This window comes from Rana temporaria, chromosome 2, assembly GCF_905171775.1.
Source record: "Rana temporaria chromosome 2, aRanTem1.1, whole genome shotgun sequence".
Classification (NCBI taxonomy): domain Eukaryota; kingdom Metazoa; phylum Chordata; class Amphibia; order Anura; family Ranidae; genus Rana; species Rana temporaria.
The window spans coordinates 540,606,950-540,631,165 of NC_053490.1; the positions used below are offsets into that span (position 1 = coordinate 540,606,950).

The 24,216-nt window shown below is 47.8% G+C and overlaps 1 protein-coding gene across 3 annotated transcripts in view; it reads right to left on the reverse strand.

The window, feature by feature from the left end:
- The window catches only part of LOC120928128, a 61,136-nt gene that overhangs the window by 15,983 nt on the left and 20,937 nt on the right, over window positions 1-24,216 (reverse strand). For 2 of the 3 annotated variants that reach the window (XM_040339241.1, XM_040339243.1), the window contains 5 exons: window positions 23,656-23,946; window positions 22,454-22,690; window positions 14,076-14,177; window positions 5,278-5,436; window positions 1,588-1,758 (listed from right to left, as the gene is read on the reverse strand). In XM_040339241.1, coding sequence (XP_040195175.1) covers window positions 1,588-1,758; window positions 5,278-5,436; window positions 14,076-14,177; window positions 22,454-22,690; window positions 23,656-23,946 — 960 coding nt within the window. The remainder of the gene's footprint in view (window positions 1-1,587; window positions 1,759-5,277; window positions 5,437-14,075; window positions 14,178-22,453; window positions 22,691-23,655; window positions 23,947-24,216) is intronic. The other variant, XM_040339242.1, reaches the window with a different exon arrangement.

Below are 24,216 nucleotides of genomic sequence, written 5' to 3' on the forward strand. Positions count from 1 at the left end.
CGCAAGGCTCGCGCAACGTTGTGAATCGGCCTTAGTATGCAATTTGCATACTATACGCTGAGCACAACGGGAACGCCACCTAGCGGCCATCGTAAGAATGCAGCCTAAGATATGCGGACATAAGAGCCTTATGCCGCGCATATCTTAGGCTGCAGTCGGCGTAACGAGGTTCCTGAATCAGGAGCATTCGTTACGCCGGGGCAAGTAAGCAATTGCGCCTGTGTAACTATGGTTACACAGGCGCAATTGCTTCTTGAATCCAGCCCAGTGGTAATAGTGGCTCTAATGGCACTTCTAAGTCAGTCTGTGTATCAAAAGGCAGGAAGAGACCCTCAGAGGGTGTCCATAACCTCTGTCAGCAAAACAGTACAAGGAAAGAGGGGAGTGGAGGCGCCAACTGTAATATTCCTAATGTTTCTAGATAATGTAAGTATAATGTATATACGCACAGGTTCACCTGGAGATGTAGTCCATCAAGGATGGGGGTGTCCTTAGGTCTGTAGATGCCGGTCTGCAGGCTCTGGTGATGTTTCCCTGGCTTCTCAGCGGTATCACATACAGAAAGCTCCACGCTGTCCAGTGTGGAATGCGGAAGCGGCAGTGACGTCGCACGGCAGGGTTGACAGTCAGACAAGAGGGTCTGAGAAGCCAGGGAAACATCACCAGAGCCTGCAGACTGGGAACCACAGACCTAAGGACACCCCCACCCTTGATGGACTACATCTCCAGGTGAACCTGTGAGTATATACACCATACTTACATTATCTAGAAACATTAGGAATATTACAGTTGGCGCCTCCACTCCCCTCTTTCCTTGTAGTGCATCTGTATATCACTAACTTGCAACCCACTTTTCTGAGAGGCGGGTCATCCAGAAGTCCCTGAAGCTTGGAAGACATCTAACCCCAGCCCTGGAGAAGCACAAATGTGGGCAAACCTTCACGTGGAAAAAGACTCATCTGAGGAGCTGCGGTGGCTCAACGCGATTGGCACTGCGCTGACAAGCCATTCACCTCTGCAGCTAGGGGTTAGGGTTCCGGTCTCGGCTACATGTGAATTGAGTTTGGTTGAGCCCAGCTCCCGGTGGGTGTGCTATGCGAGGTAAGCCTGCGCTTAGTACGCCCACCCCCCTCCCACAAAAACCACCACACTTACACGCACTCGAAATTGGGTTAACATGCACGCACTTTGACCACGCGGTCTCTAAAAAGAGAGGCGAAGGACTAATGGGGCTGGTTGAGCGGGCTAGATCCTCTCACTCCCTTATAGGGAGTCCCTCTGCCCCATTGGGCTTCAAAGCGGAGCAGGTAGGGCGGGCTGTGTGGGAGGACCCCCTCACACACCCGCCATTGCCACCCGGGGCATGGAGAAAGGTGGCAGATTGTCTCTGGGGGAGGCCTGCCTACTCCCAACTCCTGCAGTCTGGCTCCTCTCTCGAGTACACGCACAAAATACACTTTAAAAAAAAAAAAGACTCATCTGTAGGCTTGGCGAACTTAGACTGCTAAGGACGCATGGCGTCTGAGGAAGCGGTGGACTTGGAAGCCTTTACATCAATTTTAAGGGCTGAATCTCCGCTAGACCCACCTTCTAGAAGACAATCAGATTCCGGAGTTTCTTTACTTTGATCAGAGAAGTAGTCACTATCTGAGGACAATTTATGAGTACGTGGCGCCACTAAATCATATTTAGGATGGAGACGGCCAGTATATTCAAGTTCAGCGGCATCTCTCTGGTCTTCCTCCGTCTTCTGGAATCCTGCAGAGGGAAGACATGGAAGGTGTGAGGGTGTGCTAAGATTTTCTTTTTTTAAATAAAGTTCATTCAAATCTATTTGTAAATCTAGGATGGGAGGACGGCCGTGTGTAAGGTTCCAGGTCCAGCTGGTAGGACTTGGGTCATATTCATCTAGAAATGTTCTATGAGGTGGAAGATGTTCCTCTGTTCCTCCAAGTGTCTTCCTCAGCCCTAATCCGTGCCGGGAACATTCCATTAGAAATACTTTGTTATCTCATACGACACATCCCATGTGATATTCAACAAAAAAGAAAAGAAACAAAAAGGGGATATGTAGGTGTGAGAAAACTAAAATGAACGCCAAAAATTTGAGTTAAAAAACTGATTACAATTTTATTACACATACAGTACACTATCTCCCAAAAGTAAGTGCACCCCTCACATTTCTATGAATCTTTTCTTGTATCTTTGTGACAACACTGAAGAAATGACACATTGGGCCAGATTCTCAAAAGAGTTACGCCGGTGTATCTACTGATACACCGGCATAATTCGAAATTCCCGCTGGCGTATCATTGTTTTGTATTCGCAAAACAAGATACGCCGGAATTAGGCTAGGATCCGACTGGTGTAAGTCACTTACACCGTCGGATCCTAAATGCAATACAACGCCGACCGCTAGGTGGCGTTTACGTTCAGGTCTCATTTGACTATGCAAATGAGCCTGATACGCCGATTCCCGAACGAATTTGCGCCGCGTCGTCGTTTCCATAAGCGTAAGGTTACCCCTGCTATATGAGGGGTAACCTTACGCCAGTCCGCCGTATGCCATGTTAAGTATGGCGTAGGGTCCGCGTCGTCTTTTTCCGTCGGTTACGTCATTTTACTAAGTCGTTCTTGAATGCAACTTTACGTCAATGACGCCGACGTGAGCGTCATTGACGTAAAGTTGTATTTAAGAATGACTTAGTAAAACGACGTAACCGACGGAAAAAGACGACGACATGGTTTTCCGTCGTGGGCTGGAGCATGCGCACTGGGCTATTTTTCAGCCCGGCGCATGCGCAGTTCAATCGGCGCGGGGGCGCGCTTAATTTGAATACAAGCCGCCCCCTTTGAATTACGCGGCCATACGCCGGGCCATTTACCCTACGCCGCCGCAAATTACGGAGCAAGTGCTTTGCGAATACGGCACTTGCTCAAGTAATTTGCGGCGGCGTGGTGTAAATGGATTACGCTACGCTACGCCCAAATGTATGTGAATCTGGGCCTTTGTATCTACAATGTTGTGTAGTGAGTGTACAGCTTGTATAACAGTGTACATTTCCTGTCCACTCAAAATAACTCAACACACAGCCATTCATGTCTAAACCGCTGGCAACAAAAGTGAGTACACCCCTAAGTGAAAATGTCCAAATTGGGCTCCAATTAACCCTTTACCCTCCCCGGTGTCATGTGATTTGTTAGTGTTACAAGGTCTCGGGTGTGAATGGGGAGCAGGTGTGTTAAATTTGGTGTTGTCGCTCTGATGCCCCGTACACACGACCGAGTTTCTCAGCAGAATTCAGCCAGAAACTCGATCGGAGCCGCATTCTGCCGAGAAACTCGTGTGTACACTTTTGGCTGAGGAAACCGACGAGGAACATGTTCTCTATTTCCTCGTTAGTCAATGGGGAAACTTGGCTCGGCGAGATCCTCTGCGGCTTCACAAGGAACTCGACGAGCAAAACGATGTGTTTTGCCCGTCGAGTTTCTCGGACGTGTGTAGGGGGCCTCATTCTCTCATACTGGTCACTGGAAGTTCAACATGGCACCTCATGGCAAAGAACTCTCCGAGAATCTGAAAAAAATAATTGTTGTTCTACATAAAGATGGCCTAGGCCAGTGATGGTGAACCTCGGCACCCCAGATGTTTAGGAACTACATTTCCCATGATGCTCAACTACAATTCAGAAGGCATGAGCATCATGGGAAATGTAGTTCCAAAACATCTGGGGTGCCAAGGTTAGCCATCACTGGCCTAGGCTATAAGAAGATCGCCAAGACCCTGAAACTGAGCTGCAGCACGGTGGCCAAGACCATACAGCGGTATAACAGGCCAGCCCCACGCCGCACATGACCCCCATACACCCAATCACAGGGCGCTGGACACTGAACATGGCAGCCAGAGCGTGGGGGGAGACAGGAAATTCGAATTAGGAGGAGGCAGCCAGTAGCGACACTACTGGCACGAAATTCCTCCCCCCTAAATGTTGTTCCCAGGGCCACGACCCCCTCTGCGCCCCCCCACGCTACGCCACTGGGTGCCTGCTCACCATAATCACTTATAAACACAGAATGTTTCTGTGTTTACAAGTGACAGCTCTGCACTCTGTATGTAATGCAATCCTGATATGTAATGCCCCTTTAAGACCCTCCTACTGTTCGTAAAATTTGAATGACCACACCTACTACTATTTGATGTGATTTGGAGGGTGTGTGTGGGGGGAGGGGTTTTGTGGGGTCGTGGTTGAGTTCCAGCACCTATCGTTTGAGGAAAAAAAAGCCCTGGGTAAGGTATATTCACACAAGTCACTAGCAAATGTTAACAACTCCACCAAAACATATTATTTACAATCAGCTTCAACATTTTGTAAAAAAAAAAAAACACACACACAACAATGGCCCATATTCTCACTAAAAATCCGCGGGCTGCGCTTAAGGCACTTACACTCCGCTGTCCCAACCTACGGGAGCAGGTGTTGTATTCCCCAAACACTTGCTCCGTAAGTTGGGACGGCGGAGTGTAAATGCCCCGGCGTAGCCTGGCGGATCTCCAAGGGGGCGTCTTGTATTCAAATTAAGCGCGCCCCCGATTCAAATGAACTGAGCATGCGCCGGGCTTCAAAAAGCCCAGTGCGCATGCTCCAGTTCTCGGCGGAAAACGTCAATGACGCCGACGTGTGCGTCATTGACGTAAAGTCGTATTCAAGAACGACTTACGGAAACGACGTACCCGACGAAAAAACACGACGGGGACCCGACGCCATCCGTAACATGGCCTACGTGGGACTTGCGGAAACTTACTCCTCATATAGCAGGACTAAATTTCCGCTTACGCAAACGACGTTAGCGACGGTTACGCGACGCGAACTCGTTCGGGAATCGGCGTAGAAGGATCATTTGCATACGCAAATGAGTCCTTCACGTAAATGCCATCTAGCGGCGGCCGGCGTCATTACATTTAAGATCCGCCAGTGTAAGTGACTTACAGATGGTGGATCTTAAGTGTATCTATGCGAAAATGATTCCAAGAATCAGTCGTATAGATACACGGGCCAAAAAAGGGAGTTACGCTCCCACCTTCCTTCCTTCCCTCCCTCCCACCTTCCTTCCTTCCTTCCCTCCCACCTTCCTTCCTTCCTTCCCTCCCACCCACCTTCCTTCCTTCCCTCCCACCTTCCTTCCTTATCCTGAGATACTCCATCGTAACTTCTATGAGAATATGGGCCAATATCTGTAGGGTGATGGCAAGGTGCGTTGTCGTTCAGGTATACTCACCTTCTATAGGTGTTTTATCACTATTTTCATCACACATGTAGCCACTTTCTGAAACGTCAGGCAAGTTTATTCCATTACTAGGGGGATAAGCAATACAGGAAATTGGCTCAACAACAACAAAAACAACATCCCTCTCGTACTTCTTACATTTCCAGTGTCCTGCAGAGGAAAGATATTTAAGATGTGAGAGTTTATTTGTGGTAGGAGGTTCCGAAATGATGAACCTCGAATCTGTTTCACATGGTGTAACTAATATAATCAGTAGAATGCAGTCGTAGCCAGCTCCGGATTTCCCACAAGGCCACCGAGGCCAGGCCTCGGGGCGGCAGGGCGCCAAGGGGCGGCAGTGGCATGGATTCCCCCGACGGCCGTAACATACAGTTGAGGGCGGTAAGTTGCTGTGTGGGAGAATTGAGTGGGGGAATCCGCTCGCTCGTTAAGTGATTGCGGCGATGTCGCCAAAATCACTTGTCAAATGTGTGCTGCTGTCTGTCCTACCCTCCCCCCACATACCTTTCTCTGCTGGCTCTTCCTTCGGGACTCCTCCGTCCTCCCCCCGGCCGCCGAGTCTGTCTCCTGTCCCTGCCGCCGATGTACACAGTGAGAGGGGAGAGCTGTGCTCTTCCCAGCTCAGCTGTGACAGGAGTTCTAGCACAGTGCTAGGACTTCTGTTTTGGGGGTGACAGGGTCAATAAAGAGAACCTGTCACCTCCAATTGCTATCACACAGGGAATTGTTTTCTCCTGTGTGATAGCAATAAAGTTAAGTGAAAAAAAAATGATAAAAAAAAATAATAATAATTAAATTAAAAAAGTAATTAAAAAGTAAAGAATAAGAAAAATAATATTCAAAATAATAAGAAAATTACACAAAAATAAAAAAAAAATAAACGACAAGCTACAAATACAAAAAAAAGTGATAAAAAAGTAAAAAAAAAAAGAATAAATAATTTCTCCGTTGATTGGGGGGGGGCGTTCGGTTGGCGGGGAGGGGGTGCATTGTGGAACCTGGCCTTGGGGCGGCAGGGAGAGCAAATCCGGCCCTGGTCGTAGCATAAAATCCCTGGCACACCGCAAATGCCGAATATGGCCTTCAATACAAGTAGGAGGTTGTACGTGGCCATGCTCAAGTAATCGCCGTTAAAAAGGAATTGCAAAAATGGATACACCCCTATGAGAAGTCAGCCAAAAAGTTTCCCTGACTCTATAAGAGAGAAGGTGAAGTAAATCTAGAACAGCCAGGAACCCTAGGATCCATCCAGAGGTTGGGGGCTTCCTTGAGTTCTGGTGAACTGACCTAGTTCCAGGCAGGGCCGTCTTTAATCTTGATTGCACCCTGGGCAAAAAAACATTCTTGGGGCCCCCCCCATGCAATTTTTTCTCTCCACCTGCTCTGAGACATACAATAAATATCAGCTAGACTTAACCACTTACCCCCCGGAACATATTGCTGCCTAAAGACCAGAGTACTTTTTGCGATTCGGGACTGCGTCGCTTTAACAGACAATTGCGCGGTCGTGCGACGTGGCTCCCAAACAAAATTGGCGTCCTTTTTTTCCCACAAATAGAGCTTTCTTTTGGTGGTATTTGATCACCTCTGCGTTTTTTATTTTTTGCGCTATAAACAAAAATAGAGCGACAATTTTGAAAAAAATGAATATTTTTTACTTTTTGCTGTAATAAATATCCCCCAAAAATATATAAAAAAACATTTTTTTTCCTCAGTATAGGCCGATACGTATTCTTCTACATATTTTTCGTAAAAAAAATCGCAATAAGCGTTTATTGATTGGTTTGCGCAAAAGTTATAGCGTTTACAAAATAGGGGGTATTTTTATGGCATTTTTATTAATATTTTTTTTACTAGTAATGGCGGCGATCAGCGATTTTTTTTTCGGTATTGCGACATTATGGCGGACACTTCGGACACTTTTGACATATTTTTGGGACCATTGGCATTTTTATAGCGATCAGTGCTATAAAAATGCATTAGATTACTATAAAAATGCCACTGGCAGTGAAGGGGTTAACACTAGGGGGCGGGGAAGGGGTTAAGTATGCCTGGGTGTGTTCTTACTGTGGGGGGGGGGGGTGGCCTCACTTGGGGAAACACTGATTTTCTGTTCATACATTGTATGAACAGAAAATCAGCATTTCCCCTGCTGACAGGAACGAGAGCTGTGTGTTTACACACACAGCTCCCGTTCCCCGCTCTGTACCGAGCGATCGCGTGTGCCCGGCGGCGATCGCGCCCGCCGGGCACACGCACGGGAGTCGGGGGCGAGCGGGGAGCGCGTGCGCGCGCCTCCGGCGGCGCGCACGCGCCCCCTAGTGGCGGCTATACGATAGGACGTATAGCTACGGGCTCTCGCCCAGGAGAGCCGACCTGCCGCCGTATAATGACGGTGGCTGGTCGGCTACTAGTTAAAATCAGTTTACTGTATCCGATCAGGCAGTGATTGCGATTGGTTGCTAGAGGTTACAGCATATTATTACGGCTCACTGATTAGTTGCTAGAGGTTACAGCACATGATTTCTTCTTGTTGACTGGTTGCTAGAGATTACTGTACAGTAATACGGCTCACTGGTTGGTTGCCAGAGGTTACAGCACATCATCTCTTCACTGCAGAGGGGCGTGATATACATATGAAGGCCGCCTTTATTTACATATGAATGTAGCCAGCCTCAGCTATTTACATAGGAATGACGCCGCTATTTACATATGAATGCTGCCGGTGACTTGTCGGTATGGTTCCTTTATCGAGATGGTTCCTGTAAGGACTGCGCAGGCGCAATCCTTGCCGATGGAGATCTCCGAACCTCGGTCGGCATCCAGGCTCATTCCTTAACATCCCCGTGGATTGGAGGATGTTAAAAAAAAGAGCCAGGAGGCCGAGCGAGCCATCCGAGCGAAGCGAGGACGTGAGGCCGACTGGCCACTTACCTCAAATTCCACGTTGCCCTGGAGGTTCGGCGATTTCCGTCAGCAAGGATTGTGCCTGCGCAGTCCTTGCAGAAACTATCTCGATAGCCGGAACCATATCGTCAGATCACCGGCCTCAGCTATTTATGGCTGGATATAGGGGGGACATGGCTGCATATAGGGGGGACATGGCTGGATTTATGGGGGACATGGCTGCATATAGGGGGGACATGGGTGCATATAGGGGGGACATGACTGCATATGTGGGGGGACATGGCAGCATATGTGGGGGGACATGGCAGCATATGTGGGGGACATGGCTGCATATGTGGGGGGACATGGCTGCATATGTGGGGGGACATGGCTGCATATGTGGGGGGACATGGCAGCATATGTGGGGGGACATGGCTGCATATAGGGGGGACATGGCTGCATATGTTTGGGGACATGGCTGGATATATGTGGGGGAACATGGCTGCATATGTGGGGGGACATGGCAGCATATGTGGGGGGACATGGCTGCATATGTGGGGGGACATGGCTGCATATGTGGGGGGACATGGCTGCATATGTGGGGGGACATGGCTGCATATGTGGGGGGACATGGCTGCATATGTGGGGGGACATGGCTGCATTTGTGGGGGGACATGGCTGCATTTGGGGACACATTTAAAAAAAAGTATCGGTATTGGCGAGTACTTGAAAAAAAGTATCGGTATTGGCGAGTACTTGAAAAAAAGTATCGGTACTTGTACTCAGTCCTAAAAAAGTGGTATCGGGACAACCCTACTTATAAGTTTAAATTAGCGGAGTGCTCACTAATAAATAAATGTAGATGAAAACAAAATCAATTCATAATAAAATATAAAGTGCCTTAAACCTTTATAAGTGAATTTGTTACATAAATACCTTGATCTCAAGTTCATCATTAACATACCAAAACCACAAAAATTACCCAAATGGCCCCCCGATGAAAAGGGGTGAGGGCTGTTTTAGCAAAAGGGGGCCACACTCAATATTAGGTGGGTAGCCATCAGTAGGGTATTTAAGTTTTGTGCTGCAATAAACTTGTGACCCCCCAATTTAACCACTTAAGGACCCCTTCACACCGATTTACGTTGGCAGAATGGCACGGCTGGGCACATCAACGTATATGTACGTTGCCCTTTAAGCCCAGCCGTGGGGTCGCGCGGGTGCGTGCACGCGACCCGTTTCGAAGCTCCGTGACGGCCGCGGGACTCGCCGACCCGATCGCCGCTGGAGTCCCGTGATCGGTCCCCGGAGCTGAAGAACAGGGAGAGGTGTGTGTAAACACAGCTTCCCCGTTCTTCACTGTGGCGCCGTGATCGATTGTGTGTTCCCTTATATAGGGAATCAAAATCGATGACGTCACACCTACAGCCACACCCCCCCTACAGTTAGAAACACATATTAGGTCACACATAACCCCTTCAGCGCCCCCTAGTGGTTAACTCCCAAACTGCAATTGTCATTTTCACAGTAAACAATGCATTTCAAATGCATTTTTTGCTGTGAAAATGACAACGGTCCCAAAAATGTGTCAAAAGTGTCCGAAGTGTCCGCCATAATGTCGCAGTCACAAAAAAAAATCGCTGATCGCCGTCAATAGTAGTAATTTTTTTTTATAAAAATGCAATAAAACTATCCCCTATTTTGTAAACGCTATAAATTTTGCGCAAACCAACCGATAAACGCATATTGCGATTTTTTTTAACCAAAAATAGGTAGAAGAATACGTATCGGCCTAAACTGAGGAAAAAAATTTTTTTTTATATATTTTTGGGGGATGTTTATTATGGCAAAAAGTAAAAAATATTGCATTTCTTTTCAAAATTGTCGCTCTATTTTTGTTTATAGCGCAAAAAATAAAAACCGCAGAGGTGATCAAATACCACCAAAAGAAATCTCTATTTGTGAGGGAAAAAAGGACGCCAATTTTGTTTGGGAGCCACATCGCACGACCGCGCAATTGTCAGTTAAAGCGACACAGTGCCGAATCGCAAAAACTGTCTGGGTCCTTTAGCTGCCTAAGGCTGGGTTCACACTACTACACTACTTTCATCCTACTTTGCTCTGTGTTCAATGTTTCCCTATGAGAGCGTCTTGTAGCGTCCTACACAAGTCGGTCTGACTTTGAAAATGCTCCCTGTACTACTTTTGGTCCTACATTGATCCTACTTCAGGCCCATTGAATATCATTGAAGTCGGACCAAAGTAGTATCCTGTTCATGAAAGTAGGATGGATGTAGGACCAATGTAGGACCAATGTAGCAGAGCAAAAATAGGATGAAAGTAGTGTAGTAGTGTGAACCCAGCCTAAAGCTCCGGGTCTTAAGTGGTTAAATACGACCCACCCCTTCCTGGCAAGGCCACACCCCTTTCTGTTTAAGACCCACCCTGAAATTTTTGAGTGGGAAACCTAGTTCTTAGGCCCTGGGACAGAGGGGGGGGGGGCGCATTGGATTCCCTTAATTTGCATAAATTTCCTCTCACTTCCTGTTTGGCTAAAAAAAAATGTCACAATGTAGAGTATAGGATTTCCTATCATCTGTGCCCAGTCTTGCCACACAGAGTTAATCCATCTCTGAGCAATCCTCTTTTTTTGTTCAGTGAGATAAAACGGACTTGCAGAGAAAAACCTCAGTCCGTTCCGCCCCCTGGCTCTGAGTGACAGGTTATTTACATATCATCTCATGCACTAGCCTGGAGACGGGAATTATTTTTTAATTTGGGAAAAATTACCGCGCTAAGTGAACACCAATATGAAGCTGCAACTAAAAAGCGATATACACAACAAATAGACAATAGAAAAAATGTAGTTGCGCTATAATAAATTGAAAAAAACTATATGAACTATAGCAAGTGAAAAAAATATTTGAAGTAATAACAGCTGTGAAAAATCATGAGTTCATGGAAGTCCAAAGAAAAAACACAATTGAAATGAATCCTTCCGTAATTCACAATTTGAGAAAATCCACCACCGAAAGTGAAGACACCATAAATTATTAAATTATTTTTTTAATTCCCACCCCCCACTCCTTTTCTGAAGTCATGTGGTAACTTTTCTGGATTTTGACTGGATGTTGGTGATCATAGCAGAATTTAGTGTAAGGAATACACAGGAAAAAATGCATGCTGACAAGGGGAGTGTAGAGGAGGGCGGGGCAGTCTACTGACATCACGACTCCACCCACCGAGCTCCAGACAACAGACCCACCCACAGAATCTTCAGTTTTCAGGTCTCATAACAGACAGAGGGGAGACATCTGACAGGTAAGGATACATGCAGGAGGCGTCTATATCCGTATAGATCAGCACTATGGCAGGAGATTAGAAAGGATGAGAGCGGCTTTACATCCACTTTAATGCTACGTAGACTCATCCCCTTCATCCCGGAAGAGGACACAGCAGTAGTGGTGGGAACGATCATCAACTCACGACTCGACAACGCAAACTCCCTCTACTTAGGACTACCGAAATATCAGATTTCACGTCTACAAGTCGTCCAGAACGCGGCAGCCAGACTGATAACGGGTAAAAAGCCGTGGGAATCAGTCTCCCCGGTCTTGAGGTCCCTCCACTGGCTGCCCGTACAGGACAGGGTGACATTCAAGACACTCTGCCTCACCCACAAATGTATACAGGGTAAAGCTCCTCAATACTTCAGCGAGAACATAAAACCCTACGTCACCAATCGCAGGCTCCGGTCAACCAACCAAAACCTTCTCCAAATCCCTAAATCCCGCTACAAATCTAAGGGAGAACGTAGATTTGCAGTCCAAGGACCACGGCTCTGGAATGCTCTACCCACCCACCATCCGCTTGGAGGAAAACCATCGGGCATTTAGGAAAAAACTAAAGACCCACCTCTTTTGAAGGACCTGTACGACTCTGGATGCTAAGCGCCTTGAGGCGATTAAGTTCGCATTTGTTGCGCTATACAAGTTACTCACTCACTCAATATCTTAGCCAATCCGCTTATCTCTTTTGTGTCTGAGTCACAATGCATTCCTGAATCTTTTTAGATTCAGTTGAGGAGTCCGGTCTCGTGACTGAGGGAGTGGACTAATAGTAAGTACAGGACTTATTAGAAACTAAGCAAGATACACACTCTCAAAATGGCGCACAGGGGGCGGAGGCTATAGCCGCGTGTTGAAAGCGAAACTAAAATACGAGATTGCGAATGACCGCAATGTATTTATGAAAGTACGAATCCATTCGAAGCACGGTAGTAGACACGAATCAACGCAAAAGGCAAATCTCAAAAAAGTAACAATAAAGAAATTACGAGCAGCGTGCCGAATAAACAAAAATTATTATCTAACAAAATTACGAATTTTAGAATCAAAGAAAATAAATAAATTGGACAGAATTACGAATCATTCCGTATCAAAGAAAATAAAACTGTTACGACTAGGGTTGTCCCGATACCGATACTAGTATCGGTATCGGGACCGATTCCGAGCATTTGCGGGAGTACCTTGCTCGGGTGAACTGTCCAATCCCGAGCAAGGGGGAGTGTCTATACGCAGCACGGCGCAAATCATTACAGCTATTCAAATGAAAGCTGTAATGTTCCCCGCACGTATTAACCAGTCGGCGGCAGCGGGATGCAGGTAAGGGGGACATGGCTGGATATGGGGGGGACATGGCTGCATATGGGGGGGGGAGACATGGCTGCATAGGGGGGGACATGGCTAGATATGGGGGGAGACATTGCTGCATATGGGGGACATGGCTGGATATGGGGAGAGACATGGCTGCATATGGGGGAGACATGGCTGCATATGGGGGACATGGCTGGATATGGGGGACATGGCTGGATATGGGGGGAGACATGGCTGCATATGGGGGGAGACATGGCTGCATATGGGGGACATGGCTGGATATGGGGGGAGATATGGCTGCATATGGGGGACATGGCTGGATATGGGGGGGAGACATGGCTGCATATGGGGGGACATGGCTGTATGGGGGGGGGACATGGCTGGATATGGGGGGAGACATGGCTGCATATGGGGGGAGACATGGCTGCATATGGGGGGGAGACATGGCTGCATATGGGGGACATGGCTGGATATGGGGGGAGACATGGCTGCATGGGGGGGGGGACATGGCTAGATATGGGGGGACATGGCTGGATATGGGGGGGGGACATGGCTGCATATGGGGGGATATGGCTGGATATGGGGGGAGACATGGCTGGATATGGGGGGAGACATGGCTGCATCTGTGGGGGGACATGGCTGCATCTGTGGGGGGACATGGCTGCATATGGGGGGGACATGGCTGCATCTGTGGGGGGACATGGCTGCATTTGTTGGGGGACATGGCTGCATATGTGGGGGACATGGCTGGATATGGGGAGAGACATGGCTGGATATGGGGGGGGGACATGGCTGGATATGGGGAGAGACATGGCTGGATATGGGGGGGGACATGGCTGGATATGGGGGGAGACATGGCTGGATATGGGGGGGGGGGTACATGGCTGCATCTGTGGGGGACATGGCTGCATTTGTGGGGGACATGGCTGCATTTGGGGACACATTTAAAAAAAAAGTATTGGTATTCGGTATCTGCGAGTACTTGAAAAAAAGTATCGGTACTTGTACTCAGTCCTAAAAAAGTGGTATCGGGACAACCCTAGTTACGACAATGCGAACGGGGTCCGAATATGAAAACTCGCGTCTTACGAAATTACGAATCTTTATGAATCTACCGAAACGAGACGAAACAAAAGTAATGAAACAATTTTTTTTTGTTGTGCACATGTCCAATACACACACACACACACACACACACACAAAACGAATTTCTATTTATTTATACTGACTGAAGTTCACTGTACTTACGTTTAAACCAAAACACTCGGATGAAGACCATAAGAATAATAATAAGAAGAAGAGTAGCAGAAATAATAATAGCAATGCAAATGAAATGAAGTCTTCCATACTCTGTAAAAGAAACCAGAAAAGGATATTGGTGTTAGACCTCACAGTCAGTCATTGATCACTCACCATATACTACTAATAACACAAAACAGAAAAAAATCTGGAGGCGCGAGGAGCCGCAAAAGATCACAAAAGGTGGTCACAGACCGCACAGGTGGTCATCATTCAACCCCCGCTACTATACTGGAGATGAGATGTGGGGGAAGCAATGGGAAAAGTCCTCCAACTTGGTTGTGATTGCCTCCCTTCAAGGCCAGAAAAAAGATCTAAACAGGGCAGCCATCACAAATTTTGGAACCACTTACGCAGCTTTAGACAGGGCCCCTTACAGGTGTAATGCAAAAAATAAAATGGGAGGGGGGCCGGCCGGGACTGTAGGGGGCCCTGGGGATCATTGGGCCCCTTATAGGTTTAATGCAAAAAATAAAATGGGAGGGGGGCCGGCCGGGCCTGTAAGGGGCCCTGGGGATCATTGGGCCCCTTATAGGTGTAATGCAAAAAATAAAATGGGAGGGGGGCCGGCCGGGCCTGTAAGGGGCCCTGGGGATCACTGGGCCCCTTATAGGTGTAATGCAAAAAATAAAATGGGAGGGGGGCCGGCCGGGCCTGTAAGGGGCCCTGGGGATCACTGGGCCCCTTATAGGTGTAATGCAAAAAATAAAATGGGAGGGGGGCCGGCCGGGCCTGTAAGGGGCCCTGGGGGATCACTGGGCCCCTTATAGGTGTAATGCAAAAAATAAAATGGGAGGGGGGCCGGCCGGGCCTGTAAGGGGCCCTGGGGGATCATTGGGCCCCTTATAGGTGTAATGCAAAAAATAAAATGGGAGGGGGGCCGGCCGGGCCTGTAAGGGGCCCTGGGGATCACTGGGCCCCTTATAGGTGTAATGCAAAAAATAAAATGGGAGGGGGGGCGGCCGGGCCTGTAAGGGGCCCTGGGGATCACTGGGCCCCTTATAGGTGTAATGCAAAAAATAAAATGGGAGGGGGGCCGGCCGGGCCTGTAAGGGGCCCTGGGGATCACTGGGCCCCTTATAGGTGTAATGCAAAAAATAAAATGGGAGGGGGGCCGACCGGGCCTGTAAGGGGCCCTGGGGATCATTGGGCCCCTTATAGGTGTAATGCAAAAAATAAAATGAGAGGGGGGCCGGCCGGGCCTGTAAGGGGCCCTGGGGATCATTGGGCCCCTTACAGGTGTAATGCAAAAAATAAATAAATTAATAATAAAAAATAAAAAAACAGGAGGGGCGCCAGCCGGGCTTGTAAGGGGCACTGGGGACCATCGACCCCCTTAAAGGTGTAATGCAAAAAAAAAAAAAAAAAAAACACGGGAAGGGGGCCAGCCGGGCCCCTTACAGGTGTAATGCCTGTTCCCCCCTGATGGCGACCCTGGATCTAAATTTCACATTAAAGAGGATCTTCGCTGTACCCGAGCACCACAAACCCCAAAAACTAGTTAATTAATTTCTAATATTCAAAGCAAAGTCCCCCATTGTCAGGGCTGGGCTCCTGCTATAACTAGCAGCTCTTTTCTTTCAGTGCACAGAGGCTGCTCAGCTGTCAGTTAGACCCCTTTTTGCACACTGAGGAGTTTTTCAGGCATTTTAGCGCTAAAAATAGCGCCTGAGTACCGTCTGAAAAACTCCTGCCCTGCAGTCTCGGTGTGAAAGCGATGCGCTGGCGGGACTGCTCCAAAAGTCCTGCCAGCAGCATCTTTGGAGCGGTGTGTTTACCACTCCTCCACCACTCCTTCCCATTGAAAACAATGGGACACCGCGGCTATACCGCTGGCAATGCGTCTCTGCAGAGGCGCATTGCCGGCGGTATTAACCCTTTTTTGGGCGCTAGCGGGGGTTTAAACCGCACCGCTAGCGGCCGAATACCGCGCAATTCCAACGGTATAGTGCCGCTAAAAATACCGCCACCGCACCTCCCGCCCCAGTGTAAAGGGGACTAAAAGAGGAAGTAAACCCTCTAAAAGTTTTCCTTAAAAAAACCCTGTAAGAGAAAGGCATAGTGAGCTAGTATACATAGCATACTAGCTCATTATGAATTACTTGAGATCAAAGCCCCCATAGTGGCCCTCGTTCCTCTCCTCCGCCATGATACCCGGAGTGACTTCTTCTGGGTATCCCTGCTCTGGTGCTGTGACAGGCTGGAGCAGCGACGACGTCACTCCCGTGCATGCACGCTGGAGTCGGCAGTGACGGCATGATCGCCTTTCACTGCGGCACGCTCCTGCATTGTTGTCTACGGCGCGCATGCGCTGTAGACATCGGTGCAGTCTTTTCTGCAAATATCTCCTTAACCGTATAGGTTAACCACTTAAGCCCCGGACCATTTTGTTGCTAAAAGACCAGGCCACTTTTTGCGATTCGGCACTGCGTCACTTTAACTGACAATTGCGCGGTCGTGCGACGTGGCTCCCAAACAAAATCGTTTTTTTCCCACAAATAGAGCTTTTGTTTGCGCTATAAACCAGAAATGAGCGACAATTTTGAAAAAAATTCAATATTTTTTACTTTTTGCTGTAATAAATATCCCCCAAAAATATATATAAAAAACATTTTTTTTCCTCGGTTTAGGCCAATACGTATTCTTCTACCTATTTTTGGTAAAAAAAATCGCAATTAGCGTTTATCGGTTGGTTTGCGCAAAATTTATAGCATTTACAAAATAGGGGATTGTTTTATTGCATTTTTATCAACTCTTTTTTTTTACTACTAATGGCGGCGATCAGCGATTTTTTTCGTGACTGCGACATTATGGCGGACACTTCGGACAATTTTGACACATTTTTGGGACCATTGTCATTTTCACAGCAAAAAATGCACTTAAAATGCACTGATTATTGTGAAAATGACAATTACAGTTTGGGAGTTAACCACAAGGGGGCGCTGAAGGGGTTATGTGTGACCTCATATGTTTTTCTAACTGTAGGGGGTGTGGCTGTAGGTGTGACGTCATTGATTGTGATTCTCTATATCAGGGAACACACGATCGATGACGGCGCCACAGTGAAGAACGGGGAAGCAGTGTTTACACTCACCTCTCCCCATTCTTCAGCTCCGGGGACCGATCGCGGGACTCCAGCGGCGATCGGGTCTGCGAGTCCTGGTCACGGAGCTTCGGACCAGGTCACGGGCGCGCGCCAGCAACCCACGGCTGGGCACTAACAGAGGACGTACCTGTACGTGGATGTGCCCAGCTGTGCTATTCTGCCGACGTATATATGCAGGAGGCGGTCCTTAAGTGGTTAAGGAGATATTTCTTGCACCTACAGGTAAGCCTTAATCTAGGGGCTGACCTGTAGGTCAAAGTGGTCTGTAAGGGTTTACAACCACTTTAATTACCAACCACTCGTTACCACAGTGACTCACCTGGTTACCATTACCTGCCTCATTAGTCCAGCCTACAGTCTGCCCCTTTAGGCTATTTAAAGGGTAACTCAACTTTAACCACTTGCCGACTGCCTAATATACATTTAAGTTGGCAGAATGGCATGAACAGGCAAAGCAACGTACCTGTACGTTGCTTTGAAACTGCCGCCTAGTGGGCGCGTGTGCGCCGTGACCGTGTGGCCGGAGTGGCAGAACTAGGGTGACCACATTTCCAAACTACCATTCGGGGACACCCCCCCCTTCCCAAAAATCAGCTTGTGCTGTAACGAATCACAGCACAGTGATTGGACACAAGAGGCGGGATTTATGATTTCTCCAATCACAAGCAGGGGGCGGGGACTGTGCTCCTCCAGGCATTCCCGGCCAGGACAAGTACTGTCAGTGAGTAAAGCGGTGATGTGGTGGCCTTTTTTGGGGGAATCAGTTTGGCCCGGGGGGGGGGGGGGGGGCTGTGTAAGTTTTATTCCTGGACACTGTATTGTCCTGTAAGGAAGGTGCCCGGGACAGACCTGCAAAATGCGGGACTGTCCCGGGCAATCCGGGACACCTGGTCACCCTAGGCAGAACGAGGAGATGCCTATGTAAACAAGGCTTTTCCCGTCACGCACATTTGAAACTGCGGGCAGCCTTCCTAATGTTTTTATGTACGTTTTTTTTTTTTGCTCTGTGGGTTTGTTGTAACCATTTTTTTTTCATGTGTTTGTTTATAACACTAATACAAATATTTTTTTTTTATTTTTTTTTTTTTTATAAAACAAGGCATTTCCCTGTTCTGCCTAGCAACATGACAGAAATCTACTGCTCCCTGTCATCGGGAGCAGTGATTACTGTCGTGTCAGTGGTAGCCCAGCCCCCAAAGTTAGAATCACTCCCTAGGACACACTTAACCCCTTCCTCGCCCCCCTAGTGGTTAACCCCTTCACTGCCAGTGTCATTTACCCAGTAATCAGTGCATTTTTATAGCACTGATCGCTGTATAAATGACAATGGTCCCAAAATAGCATCAAGAGTGTCTGATGTGTACGCCGCAATATTGCAGTCATGATAAAAAAAAAAAAAAAAAAAAAAAAAACGCAGATCGCCGCCATTACTAGTATAAAAAAAATATATAATAATAAAAATGCCATAAATCTATCCCCTATTTTGTAGACGCTATAACTTTTGCGCAAACCAATCAATAAACGCTTATTGCGATTTTTTCCCCCAAAAAATAAGTAGAAGAATACGTATCGGCCTAAACTGAGGAAAATTTATTTTTTTATATATTTTTGGGGGATATTTATTATAGCAAAAAGTAAAAAATATTGCTTATTTTTTCAAAATTGTCGCTCTATTTTTGTTTATAGAGCAAAAAATAAAAACCGCAGAGGTGATCAAATACCACCAAAAAAAAGCTCTATTTGTGGGAAAAAAAGGACGCCAATTTTGTTTGGGAGCGACGGCGCACGACCGCGCAATTGTCAGTTAAAGCGACGCAGTGCCGAATCGCGAAAAGTGCTCTGGTCAGAAAGGGGGGTAAATTCTTAAAATCAAATGTAGAATTGAAAGCCCCGGCATGGCAATTAAACCAAAATAATCATAGCTTAGCTTTCATAGAGTTCATAATGGTAATATCGAACGCTCTGATGAATGATTTATCTAAATGATTGTGCAAATAAAAATCTACCATATGACCAGTGGCGGTGCGTCCATAGAGGGCGCCGGAGCGCCGCCCCCTCTAGCTCCCGCCCCGACACTGAATACATCACATAGATTCTTGCATTGCATGAAGCTATGTATTGTCGCTGCCGCCGACTATTCAGATGGCCGGCCCCCTGGTGAGCACCGGCCATCTGAATAACGGCAGCTGGTTGGCTGTGGAAGTGCCTATCAGAGCCAGCGGCTCTGATAGGCTTTCCGATTACAGCCCTCCGGCTTCCAGATTCTTATCCAGGGGACGCACGGGGGGTGCGTTTCTTGGATAAGATTGACAGGCGTCTCAGCCAATCAGGTTCACCGGTTCTGGAATTGGCTGAAGCGTCATCAAAGGCGGGAGAAGACATCGAGGGACGGTAGAAGCAGGATGGCTGACCCCAGAAAGGTAAGTGCCAGGCGGGGGGGGGGCATTTTACAGGGAACAGTGGCGACAATTGCTGGGCACAGTGGCTACAATTGCTGGGCACAGTGGCGAAAATTGATGGGCACAGTGGCTACAATATTGCTGGGCACAGTGGCTACAATATTGCTGGGCACAGTGGCTACAATATTGCTGGGCACAGTGGCGAAAGTTGATGGGCACAGTGGCTACAATATTGCTGGGCACAGTGGCTACAATATTGCTGGGCACAGTGGCGAAAATTTATGGGCACAGTGGCAAAAATTTATGGGCACAGTGGCTACAATATTGCTGGGCACAGTGGCGACAATTGCTGGACACAGTGGCGACAATTGATGGGCACAGTGGTGACAATTGATGGGCACAGTGGTGACAATTGATGGGCACAGTGGTGACAATTGATGGCACAGTGGTGACAATTGATGGGCACAGTGGCGACAATTGATGGGCACAGTGGCGACAATTGATGGCACAGTGGCTGCCTTTGATGGGCACAGTGGTTGCAATTGATGGGCACAGTGAGGCTGCAATTTTTTTTTCGTTTGTTTGCGCCCCCCCAAAAAATTTTGAGCACCAGCCGCCACTGCATATGACCAGACTTATGCCACGTACACACGGCCGTTTTTCATGTCCTAAAAAGAAAACACATTTTTCTTGACGTGATTCTTGTCAAGCCTGCCTTGCACACACACGATCGTGCAAAAAAATCTGGAGCAAAGCGCGGTGACGTACAACACGGATGGCGCCACCCTTTGGGCTGTTTTTGTTGATTTCGTGTTAGTAAAAGTTTGGTGAGAGACGATTGGCGCTTTTCAGTCCGTTACAGCGTGATGAATGTGCGATCTCCATTACAAATGCTAGTTTTACCAGAACGAGCGCTCCCGTCTCATAACTTGCTTCTGAGCATGCGCGTTTTTTTTTTCCCGTCGTTAAAGCCCACACACGACCGTTTTTCATGACATTTAAAAAAAATTGCATTTTTCACGTTATGAAAAACGGTCGTGTGTGCGCGGCATTAGACAGTCATCACAGAAAGAGGTGTCCCTATTAGAATATTTCTCCTCTATTTCTCTTCTGCTAGCAACTCCAAATGTTTAATTTTCCCATCACTGTCACTTTCCAGTGACATTGGCAATCAGGACAATTAGAGAGACCAATTCTCCCTAACAGGGACACAGACACCGATAAAAAAACGGGCAGGGTTCCGCCGCAGAGACCACCATTATCGGAAACCGGACCGCCGCCTGAGGAGATGGGTACGTGGGTTATAGTAGATAGCTGCTGCCATAACCAAGATATCCCTCTTCAACTGTGATTCTCAACTTGGGGGTCGAAATGCGATTTGCCAGGGGTCACCGAAACATTGTGCTGTTCCTGAAGCCCGCACCAGTCTTTTCGTGGCCGCCCAGCAGGGCTGTCCCTGGAGCCTGCGGCCGCCCACTCAGCCTCTTTGCAGCCGCTCATTCAGTTCACGGAATGGGTGGGGGGCAGAGACTAGAGGTCAGCTGACTGGTGAGGAATGTGAATTGGGAGGGGCTGGAGAAGAACCTATCTACCTGTGATTAGATTTGCCATTAAAAGTCCCCACTACAGTTCTCAGATCTCAGAACAGATGACCTTAATCAAGAGCACCTAAGTTGGCTGGTCAGAACTCCACCCAGCACTGCCACTGATCCCAACTCCCCGCCAGCACTGCCACTGATCCCAACTCTCCACCAGCACTGCCACTGATGCCAACTCCTGCCAGCCACTGCCACTTATCCCAACTCCGCGCCAGCACTGCCACTGATTCCAACTCCTCGCCAGCACTGCCACTGATCCCAACTCCCCGCCAGCACTGCCACTGATTCCAACTCCTCCCCAGCACTGCCACTGATCCCAACTCCCCGCCAGCACTGCCACTGATCCCAACTCTCCGCCAGCACTACCACTCATCCCAACTCCCCGCCAGCACTGCCACTGATCCCAACTCCCCGCCAGCATTGCCACTGATCCCAACTCCCCGCCAGCACTGCCACTGATCCCAACTCCCCGCCAGCACTACCACTGATCCCAACTCCCCGCCAGCACTACCACTGATCCCAACTCCCCGCCAGCACTACCTATGATCCCAACTCCCCGCCAGCACTGATACTCATCCCAACTCCCCCCAACACTACCACTCATCCCAACTCCCCACCAGCACTACCACTCATCCCAACTCCCCACCAGCACTGCCACTCATCCAAACTCCCCACCAGCACTGCCACTCATGCCAACTCCCCACCAGCACTGCAACTAATCCTAACCCCCCCGTCAGCACTGCTACTAATCCCAACTCTCCCACCAAGGAGTAAGAGAAGGAATACAATTAGAGAATACATGTAAGGGAGAGGAAAAAAGGGAGAGAAAGAACAAGAAATACGGCTAGAGAGAGGGATGAGGGGGAAAAACAAGAAATTAGGAAAGAGATACAAGGGAAAGAAAAGGAGTAAAAAAGAAAGAGCGGAACATTCGAAAAATGTACCATAAGGGGTTTTAATACTGTACGTGTGGAAGGGACTCGGGGAGCGCTAAATGTCCGCGTGTTAGGGGCGCAAATGACTTGTCTTGCCTTGGCTGCTGACAACCCACGCTACTAAAATAACTATACTGTTAGGGGTCCCCACAACTTGGGAAATATTAGCAAGGGGTCATGGCACTAGTAAGGTTGAGAACCACTGCTCTTCAAGGTGCTCACGTATATAGTCGTGCGGCGGTCCGGAAGTGGTTAGATATGCATTTTTTTATTCGCCTCTGTGTCTCACCTGACTTCCCTGAAGGGATTGTTCTGGATTGGCTATTTTCAGACACATTGTTGTTCACAGTGCAGCTCACTATCACGTCCTCTTTTGGTCGGAGTTCAGTGTATTCCTGGTCAGTAGTCTCAGTTTCAATTCCATTGACCAGCCATTTGTAGGTTAAATTAATTGTGGAGGACACACAATGCAGGATAATCTGCTGATCGGTGCTGCTGTCAGTGATGGTTGGTTTGGAAACTCGATCTGTAAGCAAAAATCATAACCTCAGACAGTAATATAAAAACAAGGACCCATTCTAACACCCTCACACCGGTGTCACATAGATATGGGGCACCATGGAAGTCGGCTTTCTTTCACATATGGAAATGGAAATTAGTCTGGACTACTAGAATGGACTTTGGAGCGGTACAAGTAATGAATGTAAAAAATCTATAAATATTTATTCATAAAAAAAAGTATATGAAAGAGAATATACATAATTTTGTGAAAACAGTACAACATCGGCATACTAACGTAGTATATATTATAAAGAGTATTACAAAACAGCTTATACTTATGCAAATATACTCATGACATGAGATCATATAGCACAGAAGGGTGTATATAAACGTTTAATCATTGAAACTGAGTTTGGTATGTGGAATGGTAAGTATTGCTTTTACTCTTGACATGTTTCGCGTACAGGACGCTTCATCAGGAGCATAGAGGTAGGTTAAACAGGTCTCCGCACAGGTTTGTGGAGCAGACCGTTAATGATAAAGTATGGTATATACAGCGTTGTTGCCTAAACATGCCTTTAGGGCATGTATTAGGTCCTTTAAAACACCTTTGTATATGACGGTAAAAAACTTTGGCTGAAGCACATTTGATTGAAGGGTAGTGGAGGGTAGCAACTGGTTATCCCAACCAAGGTGCCCAGATCGTGTCCCTGGAACTGATGTACCTCCAAATATTGGGTCGGTAGGACATCAAGGGGGAAGAGATGATAGGGTAGAATATGGTAACCCCAGCACAGCATAGGAGGTAATTCCGTGACTGGTACACTGTTTATCTTGATGTCCAGGGAGCAGGCATACAGCCGGGACCAATGGGGAGCGTGGAGGGGATATTGTGTCCGTGTTGCGCTCACACGTGCAAATATTGTGCAGAGCCTAGGACTTCCCACAATCTTTTTACATCATTGTCATTTTACCTTCACACAGACTTACCGAGTACAGCGAGCCGTATTTCAGTTTCCTGGATAAAATTATTCACAATGACCTCCGACTTGTAGGCCCCCGAGTCCTCCTTAGTCAGCTTTCTTATGGTCAGGGATCCGTTACGATGTAAGTCAGCTCTGTCTGCCAGGCGATAAAAATGGCGCTCTAGTGGTTCCAACTCCATATCCACCAGTTTGTTATTGTTCAGCTTCCAGTTTATTTCTGTTGGGACCCCGGAAAACTTTGGCACCAGAGTGACATCATCTTCAACCGCTTTCTGGACCATCAGTGGCGGCAGAGCTGTATAGAGAGCAGAGGGAGCAACCTCAATATGGAAGCAGTAACCACGTGATCTCTGTACAGCACTGCGGTATATGTCAGAGCTTTATAAATGCATAATAATGTGTGACTGTGGGGGAGGGGACATTAGAGTGTAAGCTCCTCTGGTACAGAGACTGATGTGACTGGCTCAGTGTTCTCTGTACAGCGCTGTGGTCAGAGCTATAAAATTTTATAATAATAATAATAATAGTGTGTGACTGTGGGGGGGGGGGACATTAGTCAGAGCTA